Source organism: Vanessa atalanta, chromosome 9, assembly GCF_905147765.1.
Source record: "Vanessa atalanta chromosome 9, ilVanAtal1.2, whole genome shotgun sequence".
Lineage (NCBI taxonomy): Eukaryota > Metazoa > Arthropoda > Insecta > Lepidoptera > Nymphalidae > Vanessa > Vanessa atalanta.
Window position 1 is genome coordinate 12,347,413 of NC_061879.1, and position 22,740 is coordinate 12,370,152.

The 22,740-nt window shown below is 40.2% G+C and overlaps 1 protein-coding gene across 1 annotated transcript in view; it reads left to right on the forward strand.

The window, feature by feature from the left end:
* Nucleotides 1-22,740, forward strand: part of LOC125066246 (dynein axonemal heavy chain 2) — a 41,876-nt gene that overhangs the window by 18,217 nt on the left and 919 nt on the right. The window contains exons 30-77 of the mRNA XM_047674249.1: nt 412-590; nt 712-904; nt 1,296-1,437; nt 2,163-2,300; nt 2,617-2,835; nt 3,035-3,278; nt 3,605-3,741; nt 3,836-3,991; nt 4,519-4,697; nt 4,767-4,952; nt 5,035-5,199; nt 5,488-5,600; nt 6,202-6,347; nt 7,048-7,231; nt 7,415-7,533; nt 7,639-7,745; nt 8,011-8,172; nt 8,332-8,480; nt 8,670-8,785; nt 9,229-9,381; nt 10,141-10,280; nt 10,627-10,768; nt 10,996-11,177; nt 11,600-11,723; nt 11,798-12,001; nt 12,064-12,168; nt 12,250-12,476; nt 12,875-13,104; nt 13,408-13,562; nt 14,042-14,141; nt 14,346-14,470; nt 14,873-15,095; nt 15,412-15,587; nt 15,992-16,162; nt 16,721-16,920; nt 17,075-17,238; nt 17,600-17,746; nt 18,052-18,197; nt 18,281-18,441; nt 18,566-18,770; nt 18,870-19,055; nt 19,122-19,306; nt 19,795-19,936; nt 20,020-20,100; nt 20,572-20,739; nt 21,607-21,709; nt 21,853-22,010; nt 22,570-22,685. Coding sequence (XP_047530205.1) covers nt 412-590; nt 712-904; nt 1,296-1,437; nt 2,163-2,300; nt 2,617-2,835; nt 3,035-3,278; nt 3,605-3,741; nt 3,836-3,991; nt 4,519-4,697; nt 4,767-4,952; nt 5,035-5,199; nt 5,488-5,600; nt 6,202-6,347; nt 7,048-7,231; nt 7,415-7,533; nt 7,639-7,745; nt 8,011-8,172; nt 8,332-8,480; nt 8,670-8,785; nt 9,229-9,381; nt 10,141-10,280; nt 10,627-10,768; nt 10,996-11,177; nt 11,600-11,723; nt 11,798-12,001; nt 12,064-12,168; nt 12,250-12,476; nt 12,875-13,104; nt 13,408-13,562; nt 14,042-14,141; nt 14,346-14,470; nt 14,873-15,095; nt 15,412-15,587; nt 15,992-16,162; nt 16,721-16,920; nt 17,075-17,238; nt 17,600-17,746; nt 18,052-18,197; nt 18,281-18,441; nt 18,566-18,770; nt 18,870-19,055; nt 19,122-19,306; nt 19,795-19,936; nt 20,020-20,100; nt 20,572-20,739; nt 21,607-21,709; nt 21,853-22,010; nt 22,570-22,685 — 7,653 coding nt within the window. The remainder of the gene's footprint in view (nt 1-411; nt 591-711; nt 905-1,295; nt 1,438-2,162; nt 2,301-2,616; nt 2,836-3,034; nt 3,279-3,604; nt 3,742-3,835; nt 3,992-4,518; nt 4,698-4,766; nt 4,953-5,034; nt 5,200-5,487; nt 5,601-6,201; nt 6,348-7,047; nt 7,232-7,414; nt 7,534-7,638; nt 7,746-8,010; nt 8,173-8,331; nt 8,481-8,669; nt 8,786-9,228; nt 9,382-10,140; nt 10,281-10,626; nt 10,769-10,995; nt 11,178-11,599; nt 11,724-11,797; nt 12,002-12,063; nt 12,169-12,249; nt 12,477-12,874; nt 13,105-13,407; nt 13,563-14,041; nt 14,142-14,345; nt 14,471-14,872; nt 15,096-15,411; nt 15,588-15,991; nt 16,163-16,720; nt 16,921-17,074; nt 17,239-17,599; nt 17,747-18,051; nt 18,198-18,280; nt 18,442-18,565; nt 18,771-18,869; nt 19,056-19,121; nt 19,307-19,794; nt 19,937-20,019; nt 20,101-20,571; nt 20,740-21,606; nt 21,710-21,852; nt 22,011-22,569; nt 22,686-22,740) is intronic.

Sequence of the window (22,740 nt, forward strand, 5' to 3'; positions counted from 1 at the left end):
GGCTACCCGATGGTAAGTAGTCACCAATGCTTGTATAAATCGGCGCCGAATTTTATTAGTCATTCTTTACATTGCTAATACACCATCGAGCTTGGGAACTAAGATGTTGTCTCTTGTGCCTATAGTTACACTCGCATATTGACTCTTCAAACCGGAACACAACAATACTAAGTATTGATGCTTGGCGGTCTACTATATAATGATTGGGTTATACCTACCCAGACGGGCTTGCACAAAGCCCTACCATCAAGTATAACTCGACCATTACCAAATGAATACCTGAACACATCAGATTTGAAACTATATCCTATGATCAGGACTGGCTGCGTTGCAAATAATATTAAAGGATTATTTTTCCATATACTACAATATTATTCTTATAAGTCTTATCGTATGGTAATTATTTCGTAGATGCTACATAACGCTGACTACAGCATTGCACCTGTTCCGAGGTGGCAGTCCACAGGGTCCGGCGGGAACTGGTAAAACAGAAACAACGAAGGACCTCGGTCGAGCTCTAGCAAGATGGGTGGTTGTCACCAACTGTTCCGACGGACTCGATTACAAGTCGATGGCTAAATGTTTTGCAGGTCTGACATTTACGAAAATAAAGCAAATAATTTGTCCGTATAAATTGCATACTATCAATATAATTTAGCGAAATATTTTTTTTAAACGAATTTCGCTACTATGAATAATACACTTACATAGGTATAGCTCAGAGTGGTTGCTGGGGTTGCTTCGACGAGTTCAACCGTATCAACATCGAGGTGTTGTCGGTGGTAGCGCAACAGATCCTGGCGGTGTTGCTGGCGCTCTCCCTAAACCAGAAACGGTTCATGTTCGAGGGCTCCGACATCAAGCTCGATGGGAACTGTGGAATCTTCATTACAATGAACCCTGGGTAGGTATTTAATTTATAAATCTTTATTTTATTTGCAGCTGCACTATATTTTGGAAACTGCCTTTTTAGAAAAGGTATTACTAATTCATGTACCATATTGAAAGTGTTGATGCTGTAAGTCCTTCAAATCCCAAATTGATCCGTATCTAACTATAATAAAATAATCTGAACTGCTTAAGTCCGAACCCGGCGTTGAAATATAACTAGTGTTAGACCTTAATCATTTTTGTAAAATTGGGAAAACATATATAGGTTTTATAAGTTTTTTGTCTTATTTCCAACTTTCATCATTAGCTACCAATCAAAGTCGGTTGTCAAACAGAGGCTAAAAGGTACAGAATTGTTTTGTCTTCGCCTATATATGTACAAATATAAATTTGACTTGTTCCAGCTACGCCGGGCGAACAGAGTTACCTGATAATCTAAAGTCAATGTTTCGTCCCATTGCGATGTGTGTTCCAGACTCGCTTATTATTGCTGAGAATACCTTGTTTTCGGATGGGTTTACAGCTTACAAGATAAATGCTAAAAAAGTAAGTGTAGTATTGTTCAATAGGATTATTCCTATACCCTACACATAAGTATTTGGTCTCTTAGATTAGGTGCTTTATTCGAGTTGTTCAGGTACAATACAGAAGCATTAGCATTAGCAGCCTGTAAATTTTCCCACTGCTGGGCTAAAGGCCTCCTCTCCCTTTGAGGAGAAGGTTTGGAGCATATTCCACCACGCTGCTCCAATGTTGGTTGGCAGAATACACATGTGGCAGAATTTCGTTGAAATTAGACACATGCAGGTTTCCTCAAGATGATTTCCTTCACCACCGAGCACGTGATGAATTATAAACACAAATTAAGCACATGAAAATTCAGTGGTGCCTGCCTGGGTTTGAACCCGAAATCTTCGGTTAAGATGCACGCGTCATCTCGGCTCCTCCAATAAAGAAGACTAGTTAAAAAATATTATTCTATATAGTACCAAATGTACGTACATTTTATTTTAAATTGGTTAGCGAACTGGCAAATAAGTCAGCTGACGGCAATTGCTCACCCCGTCCTTAGAAATTGGCACTGTAAAAAATTAAACCACCCCTTACATTGAGAATACGCTACCGACTTTGGAAACTTACAAGTTACATTGACTCGCTCACTCTTCAATCCAGGACGCAACAGTACTAAGTATAGACGGTAGAATACGTCATAAGAGATCTTGTACAAAGCCTTACTACCTACCAAGTATCTCCATGCTGCCTTCTTGCAGGTATTCACATTATATCAACTGGCAATGCAGCAGCTATCGAAGCAGGACCATTACGATTTTGGTCTGAGATCAATGGTCGCATTGTTGAGATACGCCGGAGTTAAGAGACGTGCTTATCCAAACTTGCCAGAACAAGAGGTCTGATATGGGTTCTTGTTTCTCATTAGGCTTAAACCTTTAGAGTTATCCTTTGGTGACATTTATTATAGTAAATATCTGAAATATATAAAGTTTTTTAAGAACGATGGGAATTATTATTATTATTACTAGCCGTTGATCCTGCGCCTGAACTCTTTCCGATCATGTCGGATTGTCTTATAGGATTATGAGAAGAGGGAAAAGAGAAGTAGCTTTGTGTTTTCGTGGAGATTGGCCGCCGTGGCCATAATCGGTTTGGATGACATAATTATACAAATCTAATCATACCTGTCTATCAATATTTTCCTTTACACAGATGGTGATATTAGCTATGAGAGATATGAACGTGGCTCGCTTGACCTCTAAAGATGTCCCTCTATTCGATGGTATAATGCGAGACATATTCCCTGATGTTGAGATCCCGACCCTGGACTATGAAATGCTAGAGACAGCCATATCAGCAGAAATGAGACTGCTTACGTTGCAGCCGGTGAGGGCTGCGTTGCATAAGGTGATACAGACTTATGAGACAAAGGTCAGTAAAATATATGATTTTTATGTCAGATTATCTGTTTGTTAGGTTTGTTTTATGATAGTTTTGTGACTTTTGTGTTTCTTTTTCTTCTAAATAACCTGTGAATACTCGAAACCTTTAAAAATAAACGATTTGTTTTGCTTACTGAAATTATGTAATTGATGTTTTGTTAAAAAATATTAAACCGTGTGTTTTCCAGAACTCTCGTCATTCCAGTATCCTCTTAGGCGATACAAATACCGCTAAAACAGTATCGTGGAAGATGCTAGCTGCGACCCTCAGTCGACTGCGACGGGAGAACGTGCCGGGATTTGAAAATGTACAAGTTTATCCAATGAACCCAAAAGCTTTGACGCTGGGAGAACTATATGGAGAATATAATTTGGCTACAGGGGAATGGAAGGATGGGGTACTTTCGTCTATTATGAGGACAACTTGTCAAGGTTAATATCACATCGTCATTAGCTCGACTATATTCTATTTGATCAGGTCCACCTAATCATCTTCTTTGTGTCTTATATATTATTCATGTTTAGCACATTCCTCGAAATATAATATTGATCTCATCATGTAACATCTACATATTTCCTATAAGCTTTAAGCTTTTAAATTTTCTCTTACATTTCCATTTCAATTTTCTGTTTTCGGCTGTTTGTATTCACTGGTATCCTTCGGCACTCTTAGGTTCAATAAGGTTAAGAATATTGGTGTCGACCTTCGGACTAGATTTTATTAATGTTTGAGTGATCCTCTTAATTCGTTCTCTCAGATGAGTCTCCTGATCAAAAGTGGATAATATTCGACGGTCCGGTCGATGCAGTGTGGATAGAAAACCTGAATTCTGTAATGGATGATAACAAACTGCTCACACTTGTTAATAGTGAAAGAATATCTATGCCTTCACAGGTATTATCTAATATACAAACTTAATGGTCGATACTTGAAAATATGCTTGGTTGTAAAAGTACTAGGCAAATTACTCCTAATGCAACGATTTCAGGTGTCTCTATTGATAGAGACGCTAGATTTGGCCGTAGCTTCACCCGCCACCGTATCTCGAAACGGCATCGTGTACAACGACTATAAGGATTGGGGCTGGTGGCCCTTCGTTAACTCCTGGCTCGAGTCGGTCAGCGATTTGGAGTACAGGGAGATGGTACGGAGCAACGAATTGAAATTAATCAGACTATTATTACATAGTTTAAATTATATTTCACAGCTGGTGTTGTTTCCATTTGTAGTAACATAGTGTTCGGATAACTGTATTTTTTATATAACCAACTGATGGTAAGTGGTCATCATCGCCCATAAACATTGGTGCTGACAGAAATATCAACTATTCCTTATAATACCCAGATGGTCTTGCATAGAGCCCACCGCTGAGTGGATCTTCACGACTACTCGTATAATTGTAATGCATAATTGTGCTGACTGCATTTTGGTCTAGTGGCTTGATATAACGCCGCAGATCCCGAGTCCCTCGTTTCGATTCAGGTCAAGGCTCAGCTCAGGCCGGTAAAAAGTTATTGGTATATTTACATCGGCCCTGCGCTTGAACTCTTTTCAGTCGTGTCGGATTTGCCGTCCTATCGGATAATAAGAAGGAAGAAATGGACAATGCACCTGTGTTTGCGCACTTGTGCACCTTAATATGTCCTGGATATTGAGCCGGTGTCCCCGCAGCTGCGGCGCCTGTTCGCGGGCACGCTGGGCCCGGTGCTGGAGCTGCGGCGGCGCCTGCACGAGGGCGGCGGCGTGCGCGCGCAGCAGCTGTCGGGCGTGCGCGCGCTGTGCCGCCTGCTGCCGCGCGCCGCGCCCGTGCCGCCCGACGAGACCTTCGCCAAGATGCGGTTCCTCTTCGCGTGAGTCGCCGCGTTATCGGGCCCGACGGAATCGTAGCACCCGCTATGCTGCCCTTTGTACCGTTTCAGTTTGGTGTGGTCGGTGTGTGCGACGTTGGACGACGAGAGTCGCCGCAAGCTAGACAATTGGGTACGAGAGCACGAGGGCTTGTTCCCGCTGAAGGACACGGTGTACGATTACTACGTGGACGAGAGGCTGAGAGAGTTTAAACCTTGGGAGGATAAGTTGCCGGATAATTGGAGATACAATCCGAGGTGACGGCGTAGCGGTGATGACGAGTTTGAGGTGAAGCTGACCTCTAACGTACCGCAACTTACGCGTAATTTCGATTTACAGCTTAGGCTTCCACACTATCCTGGTCCCGACGGTAGATTTTATTCGAGTCCAAATAGTCGCACTCGAGGTGATCCGCGGGGGCAATGGTGTGCTGGTGAGCGGACCGACCGGCTGTGGTAAAAGTTGCTTGCTCCAGGGCACCCTGGGAAGTTTGGACCGAGACAGGTAAACTTAAAATTTAGTACGTTAGATGAGCTTACTGCTCCCGATAGTGTTACGATCCTTTTACTTGGCAAATTGATCAATTCGATTCAACCAAGTCGATATTTCTCAATTAACTGGTTATATCAAATCTTATTGCAATTTTGGCACCTGTACAAAACTAAAAACAAACATTGACTTCTTCTTAAGGAATAGTTTTAATAAAAAAAAATACGATACTTTAAAATTAACAAGTAATGCTGTAAAAGTTATTTCTGGTTTGTCTGAGAATTGTGCATGTTTGTAATTTAGATATAGCACACAAGTGATCAATATGTCAGCACAAACGACGGCTGCCAACGTACAAGATATTATAGAAGCCAGGCTCGAGAAGAGAACCAAGGGCAATTACGTACCTGCCGGAGGTAACCAAGGATATTATAAATAAATATATATAAATATATAAATAAATATCTGCTGTTAAATAGCACATTTAGTCATTGACAATTTCACACTGCCCCTTTTCTCAAGACTTTAGGTATTTAGTGAATCAATTCACCAAGTGGTTGGTATTTTTGTAAGTATGTCTGGGTACGTACCGCCCACTTATCAGGTATTCTACTGCAACTCCGCAGTACTTAGTATTGTATTCCTTTTGGAATGCCAAGTCAGCCATTGTGCAACTATCGGCATGAGGGATTGTGTATCTCAGTTCCCAATGTTAGTGACGCATTGGCGATGTAAGAAATGGTTAATATTTTTATTTTTTACACTGACAATGTTTGTGGGCAGAGGTGGCTGCCGATTTGCACGTCCACCTACTTATTCTATAAAAAAAGTGTGTGAGAGAGACAGAGCTGCGGGATGAACATTCACTTATAAAAAAAAATAGCTTTTGTTTTTTTTTAAGCCTTTCAGTATTATTTACGCAAGGAATTCAGAAATATTATCTCGCTGTTAGCGTTTATAATTGAATGCTTTAAGGTTCACTAAATAATATTAATATAAAATTAATTACTTAACTAGGTAAAAAGCTAATAGCGTTTATGGATGACATTAATATGCCGGTGCGGGATGAGTACGGCTCTCAGCCGCCATTGGAGCTCATGCGACTCTGGTACGATTACGGGTTCTGGTTCGACCGCCAGAAGCAGTGGAGGAAGAATGTCAAGGTTCCGATTATAAATAAGCTTAATAATAATAAAATACCTGATCAATTCGAGATTTATTTCATTGCATGTATTAGAAAGAGTACCCTCAACTATTTGGTTTTCTCCTACATCCATAGGATGTATTTAGTCTTTAGCAAACAAGTAAGCACTTTTTGTCATTATAATTCCAGCCAGCGATCTGTCTAACCTTTTCTTCTGTACCGTTACAAGAACTAATATTTACCTCCGACGATTTTATTTATATTATACAAATTATGAATAATAAGGTAGAGTACAAGACTCTAAATTGTCGCAGTACTCTGCAGCTTTATTACGTGTTTTTATAGTAACGAGACTAGAATAAGTAAAATGTTACGAGTATTATCTACGTTACAATTAAGCTTCCTCACAGTAATCTCAATATATATATTTATCAATAACTGAAAATGATCTGACCAAGGTACATCACTGTCAACCCTTATACTTTTAATTATTTACAAGCTGCCCCACGTGTAAGAAACGGTCAAGCCATTTTCTACTTCCACTCAAATCCATAACTCTTCAAGCATATTCAAAAAGTTCCCACCCCAAACGGATGCAAGGATGCGCTTTAACTTCACCTAACGCGAATACAATTTCCTCCCCTCCCCCTCGCACCTCGACGGGGAGCCGGTGCGGCAGTACCCGTGGCGGGTGTTTAGGCCTCAGTCCTCGCGCGCAGGACATGGTGCTGTGCGGCGCGGCGGGCCCGGCGGGCGGCGCGCGCTCGCCGCTGCCGGCGCGCCTGCTGTCGTGCTTCCACGCTTTCTACCTGCCGGCGCCCGCGCACTCGCAGCTCGTCAGCATCTTCGGCACCATGCTCGACCAGCACCTGCGGGACTTCGACGAGGAGACCAAGACGCTCGGTAAGACGTGGCGACTGCAGAACTGGATCGTGTACTTGTGAATGTGACTAGCGATTGTGTTATTAGTTAGTAGGAGAGTAGTAGTTAGTTGTGTTATTGCTCTTCTAGCTACACGATAGCATAATTATTATTAATTTGATATTTTGTAAGCAGCCATCTAAAATACTAAAATGTATTTATCAGGAAAAATTGTCTTGACGGCGACCATCGACATGTTTAACAACATTGTAGCAAAACTCTTACCGACGCCCAGTAAGATGCACTATTTATTCAATTTGAGGGACATATCAAAAATTTTCCAAGTTAGTATTTAGGTGTTCATACGTATGTATATTGGCTCACAAGACATCAATTATTTTACTATTGTTTGTATGCCTAACCCCAACTTCAATAGAGTATATTTTTAGGGTCTTTTACGAAGTAATAAAGACTACCAAAACACGAAACCACGCTTCCTGCGATTGTGGGTACACGAGTGTTTTAGAGTATTCGGCGATCGTCTTACTGAAGAAAAGTTAGTTTCTCAATCATAGAAAGTTTCATAATCAATTACTTGTCGCCTATGAAGGTTTTGTAACTGCTTAAATAATTATACTCTCCCTTAATTTTATCGCAATAATTTTAACTAAATATAATATATATATATATAGCTTTAGTTTTTTCATATTAGATTTGCATTTTTTATCCAGCTTAGTCCTTACTTGATACTTTTATACACTGAACACTAGTATCCAAATTTGAATATGGTGGTTGGTTTTAAAAAAGTGTACGTTGTCCAGAGATCGTGATTGGTTCATGAACCAAGTTGGGGATATGCTGGGCAAGCACTTTGAGTTGACGTTCCACGCTTTATGTCCCAGCAAGACTGCGCCAATATTTGGACACTTCCTCAATCCTTTCGAGATTTATGACGATCTTAACGACCCCAATGCCTTAAGGAAGTGAGTATTTAATTAAGTAATAAGACTTTTTTTTCTTACATCTCCTGCCTTCTGTCTTGAGACTGAGAGATTTTATAAAATTAGTATACAACATCCTAAGCATACAGCTAAATGTGAAATCTAAATAATTCCTCGTTTCTGTGACTGTTCTTCCGCCAGATACATCTCTAACCAGATGGAGGAGTACAACAGTTGTCCGGGTGTAGTCAAGATGGATTTAGTGCTGTTCAAGGATGCCATCGAGCATATCTGCCGCATCGTTCGGGTCATATCGCAGCCTCGCGGACACATGCTGTGCGTTGGAATAGGTCAGAAAATGCTTCTCATAATTTCGTATTTATTTGTAATTTGTGTATTTGATATTGTTTTGTGCTAAAGTTTTAAGTTAATGAAAGAGATAAAGATCTTATATAAATTACAAGAGTCTTAGAGCGACAGCTTTAATTGTAAATTTTATTGCTACCGCTCTATTTATTGTCAGTGCACCAACATTTTAGGTGGATCCGGACGGCAAAGTTTAACTCGCGTGGCGTCTTACATTTGTGAATACAACTCGTTCCAAGTGGTCGTAACTAAGACTTATGGAATCAAAGATTTCAGAGAAGATTTAAAGGTGAAGAGAATAACATGACATGTAGAATATTAATTAAATCCAAACAATATTTTAGACGACTTTTAAATGTTAATTAGTAAAGACGACAATATTTAAATGTTCATTAGTAAATTGACCTATCTATCACGGATAAAATGCTGATCCTAAGCCGAGGCCTAACAAAAACAGGCTTAAATCCTTATTATGCTCGACAGTGTAGTAATACATCGTGAGGAGTCCTGTATGTGTTGAATTAAATTATTACTTCGTGGTAGGGCCTTGTGTAAGCCGCCCGTCTGGTAGGTAGTCATGAGTGAGCCAACGTTCCAAGGTTGATGGCATTGGTGATGTAAGGAATGGTAAATATTTCTTACAGCACTTGTGTCCAAATAGGCTCCAAAGAAAAGAGAAAGTTAAGTATTTATAGGTTATTTAGCATTTTTCTAAAATAAGTTATAAACTAGGTGCTGTACACTAGCTGTGGCGTTGACACCAAAACAACGACGTTCATATTCTGCGACACTCAAATAGTCGAGGAGACGTTTACTGAGATCGTCAACAATCTTCTCAGTAGTGGAGAGGTTACGAATCTCTACAAGGCAGACGAATTTGAGGATGTAAGTTAAACGCAGTAAGACTATATTCTTTGGGGCCGTAATTTGAAAGAAAATGTTAACTTTTGTGTTTGGTATTGATTAGTTTGGATCTGAAAAGGGCTTTTGAATACTTGATATCTTCAATATTTTAATGGTTCTAGTGTTTATTGGTTTATATAAATTATTGGAAAGTAAGGTACCAACTAAAAGCTTATTGATGGAAGCGCTTTCTTAATTAAAAGGTAATTTACGACTTTTTGACACGTCAGTGCCGCATCAGAAAAATAATTCTACAAGGTGGTGAAAAGCCTTAAGTAGAAAGACGATAGTATTATTAATATTTAGTTTATTTATGAAAAAAAAAACTATATTTTTGTGAGTTAAAATAAATGTAACATTTATTCGTGTCGTGTTCGGTAGTGGTTGTCTTGGATGTTTTGTTCTCGTAGATAGTGGACGCTAGTGTCTTGGAGATTTAAATTATGTTATCATTCTGACCGATTTTGTTCAAGGTGGCCAGTCTCAAGGGAGGTCTAATTAAAGTGAACTAGTGTGTGCGCAAGCACAGGTGCACTCTCTAATCTCTCTCTAATATGGGAAAGGAAATCTGACACGACTGGAGACAAGCTAAGATTTTCTGCGATAGAAATATTAAATAACTTCATTGGCATGGCTTGAGTTCGAACTGAACGGGCCGGATTGCGGGCTATGTACTAGATGAAACCAAAGAGCCAGTCTAAAAACCATATGTAACTTGACAAATCTGTTTAATTTTAACAGATAAAACAATCCCTGGAAAAGCCGATGAAGAATGCGAATATAGTCCAGACGAACGAGTCCGTTTACTTGTTCCTAGTGGACCGCGTCCAAGCCAACATGCACATCGTGCTATGTTTCAGTCCTATTGGGGATGACTTCAGGTATTTTTGATTTTAATATTCCTAGTGCCTTATATTTTTTACAACATAGGTTTTGGCCGCTCTTGTTGCATCGCATTTTTGTGGTGTCATAGTGTTACGTGAGATATAGAAAATTAATGTACGTACTTGTAACATATATTGTGATAGCGGATGAATGAAACTAATATAAGTTTTAAGAAAAGTTTGGTGCAATAGATTTGCACAAAATGTTAATGGATGAACTCCTCCAAAGTAATAGTCATATTATACAAATTCCCCTCTTATATATTCTTCTTCTTCTTTGGGAGTTTTTCTAAAAATACTCTTTTCGAACACATGAATCTAAAATATTATCTCCATGTAATAGAAACCGTATACGGCAATATCCAGCACTAATCAATGCTACTACAACTAATTGGTTCCTGGAGTGGCCGCGTGAGGCGTTGCTTGAAGTAGCTTACAAGTTTCTCGAGGGAGTAGAATTATTGGCCTCAATCACCGGGCCCAGGGTGAGTACTAAAAACTTACTATAGATTTAAATACACATTAATATTTGTTATTATTGAACACAATTATAAAAAAAATAATAGAAGAAGACGTATAAGATTATGTAGCAACATTGGATGTGTAAGATCCAAGGTGGGTAGATATCGTGAAACTTGACTGAAGTTTTTTTTATTTCTATGTAATAGCAAAAAGGACTTGTTTCATAATATGGATTCTGTCATCGTTTTAGATCCGCAGGAAGGAATCTCTTGTAGAAAGTCGAGAAGATGCTTTACGAGCGTCGGTTGCGTCTATAATGTCACTGATCCACTCGTCGGTGGGCCAATACTCGGTGAAGATGTGGCGCGAGATGAGAAGGACCAACTATGTCACTCCCACTAACTATCTCGAGCTCGTCTCCGGATACAAGGAGTATGTCGGATTCTTACGTCTTCATAATATTTTGTCAAATCAAATCGAATCTCTTTTTCAAATTTGCTATTTAATTCGGCCACTAGCTTGGAATACAGATTTAAATTAATAATATTTAAAATAAATAAAATATTAAAATATATTTTTTTTATTTATTATGTATATTAAAAGAATATTTCGATGTATCAGTAAAAGTTATAGTATAAAAGAAGCTGCGTATGATTGTTAACGAATACATAATTGTTTCTGCGAGAATATGACATGTGACCTGTATATTCTGACCAATCTGACCCGTAATAGATTACACAAAAGACAGTTGCAAATCTACTTTAGTTTAATGTAATGTATTGATGTAGTTACCTTTATTTAAATAGATTAAAAAATACTTATGAATCATCTACACCAACTATATAACTTTTCAGGATGCTACGGCTCAAGCGAATCGAAATAGCTCTCCAGGCGAACAAGCTTCGAAACGGGCTCGGGAAAGTCGAGGAAACCACCAAACTGGTCGGACAAATGTCCGAGGAACTGGCCGTCGCTCAGGTACGACGCAAACGGAAGGACGGACGGGTTCGCGTTAGTCTGGCGACGAGTCGTGACTGCGAGTCCTCCCGCAGGTGCAAGTGGCGGAGTACACGGAGCAGTGCATCGAGTACATGGGCGTCATCAACGCGCAGCAGCGCAACGCCGACGAGCAGCAGCGCAGCGTGGCGGCGCGCAGCAAGAAGACGCAGGAGGAGGAGGTGCAGTGCAAGAAGCTGGCCGACGCCGCCATGCGGGACCTCGCCAGCGCCATGCCCGCGCTCGAGGAGGCCGTCAAGGTGAGTGCCCGCCCCCCCGCCGCCCTCCGTGCTGCCTTGTCTAATGCATACCTCCCGCGTAGGCCCTGGACGCCCTCAACAAGAAGGATATTACGGAAGTCAAGTCGTACGCAAAACCGCCCCAGAAGGTGGAGATGGTGATGGAAGCCGTCCTTATATTACTGCAGGTGAGTCCGATACTCATTGCGTCGTAATTATGATATATAACCAAACCAAACAGATATATGAGTAGTGCTTCTCTCTTGTAGAAGGAACCGACCTGGGCGGAGGCGAAGCGGCAACTCGGCGATCAATATTTCTTGGACAGACTACGAGAGTTCGATAAAGATAATATAGCTGACAAGACGTTGAAGAAGATCGGTACATACACGGCTAAGCCGGACTTTGATCCTGAAATAGTGGGGACTGTCTCTCTCGCAGCCAAGTCGCTGTGTTTGTGGGTACGAGCTATTGAGAAATATGGAAAAGTTTACAAGTAAGTGACGATAATGTTCACAATAATGACGTGATATGCATATGGGATAATGGGTCAATTGTTGATTAAACTTTAGGTTGTCGAACAAGAAAGTGTGAGCGAATGTAAATATCGTGTAAAATGAGACAACGTATGGACGAGATCACAGAACTTTTAAATAGTTACCAAAATCACAATAAGTCACTAAGTTCTGAGCATTTCCTAAGTTGATAGTGTCACGGTCAACGTTCAGTAGCCAACTGAACTGAAAACACATTGACCACTTCCCACCTACACTCTTAACAGTGCTAATTTGGGGCAAATTGGTCATAAAATATGAAGGACGTCAAATAATTCTGTTTGAATATAGGATAACTGCCGAAAGGTTGGTACTTATGAATGATTATATGTTATTTTAGAATAGTAAAGCCAAAGAAGGAACGCCTGGAGGAAGCATTAGAATCTCTGCGCATGAAGCAGCAAATTTTAGCCGAAGCACGCGCCAAGCTCCGGGAGCTGAGCGAGATGATCGCTCGCCTCCAGAAGGAGTACGACGAGAAGCTGGCGCAGAAGGAGGAGCTCGAGAGGAAGTCGAGAATGCTACAGCTTAAACTAGAACGTGCTGAAGCGCTCATTACTGGACTGTCGGGTAAAGATTTTTAATATTTAATATTGATAATCAATTTATTTTTTCTTATAAATAAAATGGATGTAGATTTAGAAGTTAATACAATTCGACACCGTTTGTAACTGTGAAAATTGGCGTTTGTTTTTTATGGAAAAGGATTTTTTAGTGTCCACTCTATGGTTACTCATTGCAACATTTATTTTTTTGTATCATTCAATAGATCCATGACAATTGCTATATACAGAGATTTGCTGGTCATTAAATGCTTAATTTTTTGAAGCAAATACTTAATATATCGTTGTTATATCATTTAATTGCCAACAGGTGAACGAGAGAGATGGGAGTTGACTGTAGAGCGGCTAGACAAAGAATTTGATAACCTACCCGGTGACTGTCTCATAGCTACGGGCTTTGTGGCCTACCTCGGGCCTTTCGTTTCCGAATATCGTGAGGACTTGATGGGAGATTGGTTCAAGGAAGTACGTACATGGTTTTTTTTTTAAATTATTTTGCTCAACTCTTAAGACGAAATTTAAAAAGGGTTTAATAAAGTGGGGACTTGGATAAAGAAATAGAGTTCAAGTGATTCTGATTTATCTGTACATATAATAAAATTCTAGTGTTTGTTTGTAATATTAAAATAACCACTTTTTACTAAATGCATATGTATGTATACACGGTACATATACCAAAATATTTTTTTTAGTTTTTTGTCTCTGTCCTGCTGTTACGGCTAATCTCTGGCGTGGCTGGACTGATTTTGTCGGGACGTTCATTGGCAGATAGCTGATGTAATAAGGAATAACTTAGGCTACAACAATAACTTTTTTGTGAAATTCATACGCGCATGAAGTCTCAGCTAGTGGAATATATGAAGCTTAATAGACCGACAGAATTATTTTCTCATCAATAATATTAGTATAGATTTCATAACTCACGTTATTTTTCTGAATTCTAGGTCTATAACGAAACGTTACCAGTAACAATGGATTTGAGTATGAAGACTTTTCTGCTCGATGATGCCACATTGAGAGATTGGAACTACATGGGACTTCCAGGTGATTACGATTATCATTACATGGTACTAGTTTTCGACCGTGGCTTAGCCCTCATGTCAGGGGAGGTTCTCAGGTTTTAGGTTATATCCTTTTCTGTAATCTTAACAATGTGTACGCGATTTCTCATGATGTACGGCTCAGTTTCACACTTATAATATTGGTTTCGATTTAATTACCATGAGGCTTTACTACACTAATTTATAGATGACAACTTCAGTGCTGAGAATGGTATAATAGTGGTGCGCGCGACTCGCTGGCCGCTGGCCGTGGACCCGCAGGGACAGGCGCTCATCTGGATCTCCAGGCTGGAGGAGAAGAACGACATACAGGTCTCAGCTGATTTGATAGAATGGTTCAGTCGCTGACTAGATCCCATGAATCCGCTATTATCAACCATGTACATATTAAAACTCTATGTATATAACCATTTCTCTGTCCCATGAGTGATATGTGACTCATAGTTGTCGTAACTATTGTGTCTATTTAAAATAAAGCACACTGGCCTTTTGTCTCATATATAGATATATACATATTATCATAAATGAATATAACCCCACAAACAATTACTTTTATATAAATATATGAATGAATATGGGGTCCATATTCGATAATCAGTCAAGAAAAGTCTTCGAAGCGTATACTTTTTCAATGATTTTTAATAAAAAAAATGCATTAGAATTGTAATTTGAAATTAAATTTTTAATATTATTTTATTTTGATTGTTCTAATAGATCGTCGATTTCGGTCAGCCAAACTACCTCAAGATCATGGAAACCTGTCTATCACAGGGCCAGCCTATTATAGTCCAAAACGTAGGCGAGGTCCTCGACCCGTCTATCGCACCTATATTAGACAAAGCCATCGTTAGAATCGGTGCTGACTTGGTCATCAAGTTTAATGAAAAAATGGTGCCCTACAATCCAGAATTTAAGATGTACCTCACTACAAAACTTGGTAAATTAATATTTTTGTTTCGTCATATTAAATATGTTTCATTGTTTGTATTTATAATTATTTAATTAAGTGTTCTTAGAATTTGGATCTCCTTAATGTGATGTGAATATTAGTTTTAATACCGCAATGATAAAATAGTTGGCGAAATTTGAGCTCTTTTCCTGATGAAAAGGTTTTTAAATTTCTTTAATTAGGTACTCAGGTACAAATATATTTTCGCTTTAAATTATTGTTATTTAAATTAATCTTAAAACTACCTCTGATAACAATTCTCTTTCCATTTTTTCAATACAATAAATTCATGGTTTCCATCCAGGTAACCCAGTGTATACGCCAGAAACATTGACCAAGACGACGATGGTTAACTTCGCGGTGAAGGAACAGGGCCTGACGGCGCAGCTCCTCAGTATAGTGGTGCGGAAGGAACGGCCGCAGCTGGAGACTATGAAAGATAACCTTGTGATGACCATCGCCAATAATAAGAAAGTTCTTGTAAGTTACGTGAAATTAAATATTTGTATTCAGATAATATTATTAGGCAACTTTTACGAATTATAATAAAGCTCTCTGAATTAATATTCTTTAAATGTCAGCTAAAGCCTTCTCTCCTTTGGGAACAAGGTTTGGCGCTCCTCCAAACACGTGAAAATTTTCATTAGAAACGTGCGACTTTCCTCTAGATGAATTTATGATGAATTAATGTTTATTAGTTTAGTGTTTAATTTGTGTTTACAAATTAAACACTTGATAGAGGGCTGCTTTGAAAACATCAATCTTCGGTTAAGATGCACTGGTGATTCATACGCTGAGTCAACTGTTGTTATATGAACTTAATTTCTAGATATTTGCTAGTTAACTGTTTTTCGATATGCTTCTAGTTTGATCTCTGTTCACAGATAGATTTAGAGAACGATCTACTCCGAATAATGTACGAGTCACAGGTGCCTCTCCTCGAAAACGAGGAGCTGTTCATCACGCTCCAGACTTCACAGCGCACGTCGCTCGAGGTGAAGGAGGCTCTCATCACGTCGCAGGACACTGAGAAAGAAATAGACAGCGCTAGACAGGTCTCACATAAATCTAGTCGTATTTATCCATTATCCGTTAGTGGAATTGGATTTTTATTTCTAATATTGTACATTTCTTTGTAATTGAACAAATTTTTGCAAAAATAATAATAATTGAAACCCTTAGAAACAAATCACATACAAAGTAAACTTTGTTTACATCTAATTTATTTCACTTGTTTTAGGACGCTTAATTTCTCTGACAAATATAAATATTGTTGAATGTCTTAAGGCGTAGATATACGTGAAATGACTTTACATAAAAAAGATAATTAGAAAATGATTTCTTATTGTTTTGTATTAACAAAATATCCCCTGAATTTGGTATTATTAGCTATTTTATTCTTGCAATCTCTATCAAAACCTTTGTATTTACATTAGAATAAGAGAACTATTTTTCTATAAGTTTTACGAAATCGATACGTGCAAATCACAATGCAACCCTTATCTCACCAATAAATCAGTGCGGCATGACACTTTCCTCCATCCATCCACCGCTAATTGTAAACAAATTGAATTGAATTATAAAGCATTCGTCTCTTTCTTCCTACTTTCCAGGGTTATGTGCCAGTAGCGGTTCGTGCTTCGGTACTTTTCTTCGCTCTGAACGACTTATCTCGCATCGACCCCATGTACCAGTTCTCGTTGGACGCCTACATCGACCTCTTCACGTACTCCATCGACCGCAGTCCTAAGGGCGGCGAGCTGCAGGACAGAATCAGCAACCTTAACGAATTCCACACTTTTGCTGTTTACAAGTAATTTTGAAAACAATTAATTAGATATATCCTGTATGTATATAACACTGGCTCACTCACCGTTTAAGTCGGAACACAATAATACCAACTAGCAATTTGGCGGAAGAATGTCTGACGTGCGGGTGGTACCTATCCATCCTTTTTCTTTCTTCAGGAACACATGTCGTGCACTATTCGAGCGTCACAAGCTGCTGCTGTCCTTCCACATGGTGTCTCGGATCCTCTTTCAGATGGGCAAGATGAGCACACACGAGTACCTGTTCCTGCTTAAAGGCGGAGTGGTGTTGGATCGTTCCGAACAGCCTGATAATCCTACCAGTGAGATAAAGTTCTACGTTTTCTACAGCAAATAATACAAATAATATTGAATTCTTGTCTTATTAGATCCGATTACTATGTTCAAAAAATATTAATTTTCTGACGAATAGTAGAACAATCTTCAAATATAGTTCAGAATCTACCATTGTTTTGCTACTGGTATTGGTGTAATCATAAAATATATTCTGAATAGGTATTTATTAATTAATACTCTTAAGAAATATAATGTGAATGCCGGTGTTTGGGATATTAAAACTATAATTTATATTATTCTAATAAATATTTAAGTAATTCGATGATTGTTATGTAAAATAGTTTGAAATTTTAATGGTAATTAGAAAAATACATTGTCTCATTACAGATTGGCTACCCGACGACTGTTGGGACAATATTACAGAATTGGATAAGTTACCCGGTTTCCATGGTGTCATTGACAGTTTCGAGGTGTTCTCGAAGGAGTGGCGCGAGTGGTACCTTCATCCCGAGCCGGAATCGCAGCCGCTTATTGGTACGTTCAATTGTTACTTTATTGACTACAATTTGGGACATTTATGCCTAAAATTAGGCGAAAGATAACTTAAGAAAGTGATTGTAATGTATAACTAGCCAATAGGAACGATTCGGTTCGAACTTTCGAACTCGATTTTCTGTATTTATTGAAGGACGTGATCAAACTCATTGCCAAAAAAAAAAACAAAAACTCGTTTACTGGCTCGTCTAAAAATAGTGTTAACTTATTTGAATAAAAAGTAAAGTTAAAATTTTCCGACGTATATACCGGGTCGGATCGGTGACGCGCGAAGCGGCCCGCAGGCGACTGGAACGACATCTGCAACGAGTTCCAGCGCATCCTGTTCGCGCGCTCGCTGCGCGTCGACCGCGTGGCGGCGTGCGTCAGCGCCTACGTCGTCAACGTGCTCGGCCCGAGGTACGTCGAGCCGCCCGTGCTCGACATCAAGGTGAGAGCGAAGAGGGAGGTGGGCCCCGCGGGGAGACCGCTTGCCGGGCCTCGCTTACTTATGTTAGCGTTTGCACCGCGCAGGCGGCCTGGGAGGAGTCCACCTGGAAGACCTCCCTCCTGTTCGTGCTGTCGCCGGGCGTGGATCCCACGTCGGCCCTCATCCAGCTGGCCATCGACGTGAAAATGTTCGACAAGTTCCAGTCCCTCAGTCTGGGGCAGGGGCAGGCGCCCACCGCGGCGAGGTGGGTCTTCTTTTAAGTTATCGAAGCACAGCGCGTATTCAACTCTTGGTCTAGTAGACGGATAGTGAGTAGACGAGCACGGAAAAATATTTTAAAGGACAACCATATTATGCCGTGCTCATAGGATGCTGGCCCACGGCATGAAGGAGGGCGGCTGGGTGTTCCTGGCGAACTGCCACCTGGCGTGCGTGTGGCTGGGCGCGCTGCGCGGGCTGGACAACCCGCGCATCCACCCGCGCTTCCGCCTGTGGCTGTCGTCCATGCCCGACGACAAGTTCCCGCTCGGCGTGCTGCAGCGCTCCATCAAGATGACCACCGAGCCTCCGCAGGTGACTCCAGCGAGTCGGACAGACGAGAACTCAGGATTTTTACTTGGCTGTTTAAAAAATGGTGTATTTAACATTTGCCGATGGTCGTTTCCGTTGTAGGGTCTGAAGGGCAACCTGGTGAGGCTGTTCGCAAATTTAAACGAGGATAAATTCGACGAAGCCACTCCCAAGTATCGACGGCTACTCTTCTGCGTGTCCTTTTTTCACTGTTCGCTTATAGCGCGCAAACGTTTTCGTCAGCTGGGATACAACGCCGTCTACAGTTTTAACGATTCAGATTTTGAGGTAAATGCAAGTTTATAAATGACCTGAGTTTTATATTGATGAAGCATGGGCTAAGCTGTTGTTTAGGTTTCAGACAATCTGCTTGCAAATTACTTGGAAGAATACGAAGAAGTGCCGTGGGACGCGCTCAGGTATCTTTTCGCCATCATCAACTACGGAGGGCACATTACTGACGATTGGGATAAACGCGTTCTCATCGCGTATATCAACCAGTTCTTCTGCGAGGAAGCACTGGATACACCATTTTATAGGTAGGTATTTGATCATGATAATGCAAATTTTTAACTGACCGTCAAAACCGACCGTCAAAAAGGTTGGTTTATGTATGTTTGCTTATATTTTTTATTTACTACATTAACATCTTTTATATATATAATTATAAGTCGAGTTTAGTGTTACTTTAGTACCATACAAGTCTTTTCCAACCACAAGGGGGTAAAAACTAAATAAATAACATCGCTTTCACGCGCTATCATATGTCGAGAGTCTAAATAATGATATTTATTATTGACTTTAAAAAGGCGTTTTGATGTCATGACCAAGTTGTTAGCGGAAATTTTAAAGTATAATATATAGCTGATATATTTGTGAATCGCGTCGTTAGCAAGTAACTAAGGTTTGTTTATCTCTAATCATTCTTCGATTGGAATAAGCTATGGGTATACTAACTCATATACGTATTACGGTAATACGAGCGAATGTTTCCGTCACACCAATATCTGTATTCCTTACGATTTAGACTATCAAGCATACCCTCGTACCATATTCCCCGTGATGGTAGCCTGGAATCGTATCGAGATTTCCTTGATCTATTGCCGGCTTCCGAGCGAGCTGAGTCAGTGGGACAACACGCTTCGGCTGACGTCGCTACATTGGCACAAGTACTTTATTAAATTTTATAAAACGTAATTAAATGTTATAAAAAGCTTAAAATATTTATATGCTGGTTTTATTTTTTGTTTAGGATGCTCGGATCATGTGTTTGACTCTTTTTGCATTGGCATCGACGGGGGGCGGAGGCGGGGGAGGCGGGGAAGATCAAAAGGTGAAGCCGTTCATCAGATTATACTTTATTTTTAAAAATAAAATAGATCCATTTGAATTGTCTGACTCTCGAAACTAAAACGTCAAACATCGAATCAATATAAGTTTACCTTTAAATTTTTGTTGCTTACGGAATAAATTGTTTATTAAGTCTTCAAAATTCAATAAATAAAAAAAAAGTAAAATAATGAACTTACTGCATAGTATTATAAATCTTTACTTTCATCCATCTTGATGTTGAGTCAAGTACGTTTTGCAGTTTCTGATTAAAAGGTCAAAACGAGTTTTTTTTTTTAATTTCGTTTTTAATTTATTGTCGCACCACAAATAGCTTTATGAACAATCCCGATTTAATATGTAAATGTGTAATGGTGTTCAAGGGTTTTTAAAAAGTAAGGCTAACATTATGGAGTTACAACTTTGAAGATTTTGTTGCATCATTCGTTACATGAACGACACCCAATGAAATAAGGTGGACGAGCTGGCAGCCGAGATGCTGTCCAAGTTGCCGTCGCGCATCGACGTGGAGACCACGGAGCGCATGATGGGGCCGGAGATCGTGATGCCGATGTGCGTGTCTCTGCTGCAGGAGATCGGGTACTACAACGTGCTCATTGGCAACATAGTGGCCGGTCTGCAGGTGAGACACAATTATCTACTGCGATCATTTTTACAATGATAAAAAAAAACAAAATTGTTAAATATTAAAAATTAGTGGTCGGAGTTCATTGAATCATTTATAAAAATATTAGATTCATTGTTGTAAGTTGGAAATGGATTACATTAATATGTTGATAAGGTATTATATATATAAATTTGACAACAAAATGTAAAAACCTTGTCGCTATTACAATAAAACAATCCTAGAGAATGGCAGAAAAGGCGTTATTGGTATTTAAGTACGTCTTATGTTGAAATCTCACATTCCTCCGTGCATAGCATAGTGTTTGCTTAAATAAAAGCATAAAGTCTTCTCCTCGCGTATCCTAAAATGTATTTATTGTAAGTAATCCTCAGGGTACGTTCGACCACGGCTAACCTCTTTTTCTTTTTCTTAATTTTTTGTTGAATTGAAGTTATTTAGGTGTCTTACTGACTGCCAGATGACAAATACCCGAATATTTTCTCGTTTCGTACTTTTTAGGATGCATTTGTTTTCCTTTGTTGTGCTTTAGTTTTTAAACGTAATATTTATTCATTATATTTATATGGGATTGGCGTTTTATGTTCTAGCACCGAAAATATAGGAATATATCGATTTTTGATAACAATTTTTAGGGACGTTCGTTCGTCGGAAAGTTGATGGGCTAACATTCAAATTGCTGTTACTTTTAGGTTGATTCCTGGTCTTCGTACTGGAAGTTTAGGAACAACATTATTATTTTTTTGCTAAAATGTGTTGCAATTTATGTGTTTTGTTTATTCCAAATGATGATTTTTAACCAAATGATACTAAGAAATTAAGACTCTATAAGGTGAAAATTAACTAAAACATGTTTTACCACAGGAACTACGTCGTGCAATCGAAGGTCTGGTGATAATGTCTGAAATACTAGAGACCATGTACTCCTGCATCTTCGAGGGCAGGGTACCTGGGTTTTGGCAAAAGGGTTAGCTTAAAAGATCAAAATGACTTGTTTTACACGAACAGACACTGTTTTTGTTAGTAATATCTAAAATAAATTTAGCGTTTCACGACTTATAAAAAAATTAAGAACGGTTATCCTAAAAAACGGGTCCGCGTGTGTGTCAGGTCGGCCGTCGCTGAAGCCACTGGGCGCGTGGTGCCGCGAGCTGTCGCTGCGCGGCGCGCACCTGTCGGCGTGGGCCGCCGCCCCGCGCGCGCCGCCCGCGCTGTGCTGGCTGCCCGCGCTCGTCGCGCCCACGGGCTTCCTCACCGCCGTCATGCAGGTCTGTCTCTCCGTCTCTCTCCCTCTAGCGCGCGCCGCCCGCGCTGTGCTGGCTGCCCGCGCTCGTCGCGCCCACGGGCTTCCTCACCGCCGTCATGCAGGTCTGTCTCTCCGTCTCTCTCCCTCTAGCGCGCGCCGCCCGCGCTGTGCTGGCTGCCCGCGCTCGTCGCGCCCACGGGCTTCCTCACCGCCGTCATGCAGGTCTGTCTCTCCGTCTCTCTCCCTCTAGCGCGCGCCGCCCGCGCTGTGCTGGCTGCCCGCGCTCGTCGCGCCCACGGGCTTCCTCACCGCCGTCATGCAGGTCTGTCTCTCCGTCTCTCATCTTAAGGTTAAGTAGCTAGCACAATATTTGTATTTGGTCAACTTCAACTTTCACGTACTCGATCTTTCCTCGAACATACAAGAAGAGAGAAGAATACGAGCAACGTGCAACCAGCCTTAACTTACTCTGTGTTTAATTAGTTGATCTAACTTACAACCATTATAATATATTTACACTTTCCTTATTGTTGTTGATTGAGCTATGACAATCTGATCTGATCGTTACGGCTCTCTGCTAGACCACGGCCCGCGGCGAGAGCTGGCCAATCGACACTCTGTGCTGGGAGTTCAACGTGATGCCGTTGGAGGAAACCGCGTTCGTTCGTCCGCCGAGGGATGGCGGTGTTTATATCAGGTCACACATTTAATGATTATATTCATATTATTGACGTCACAAATAAATTCAAAAA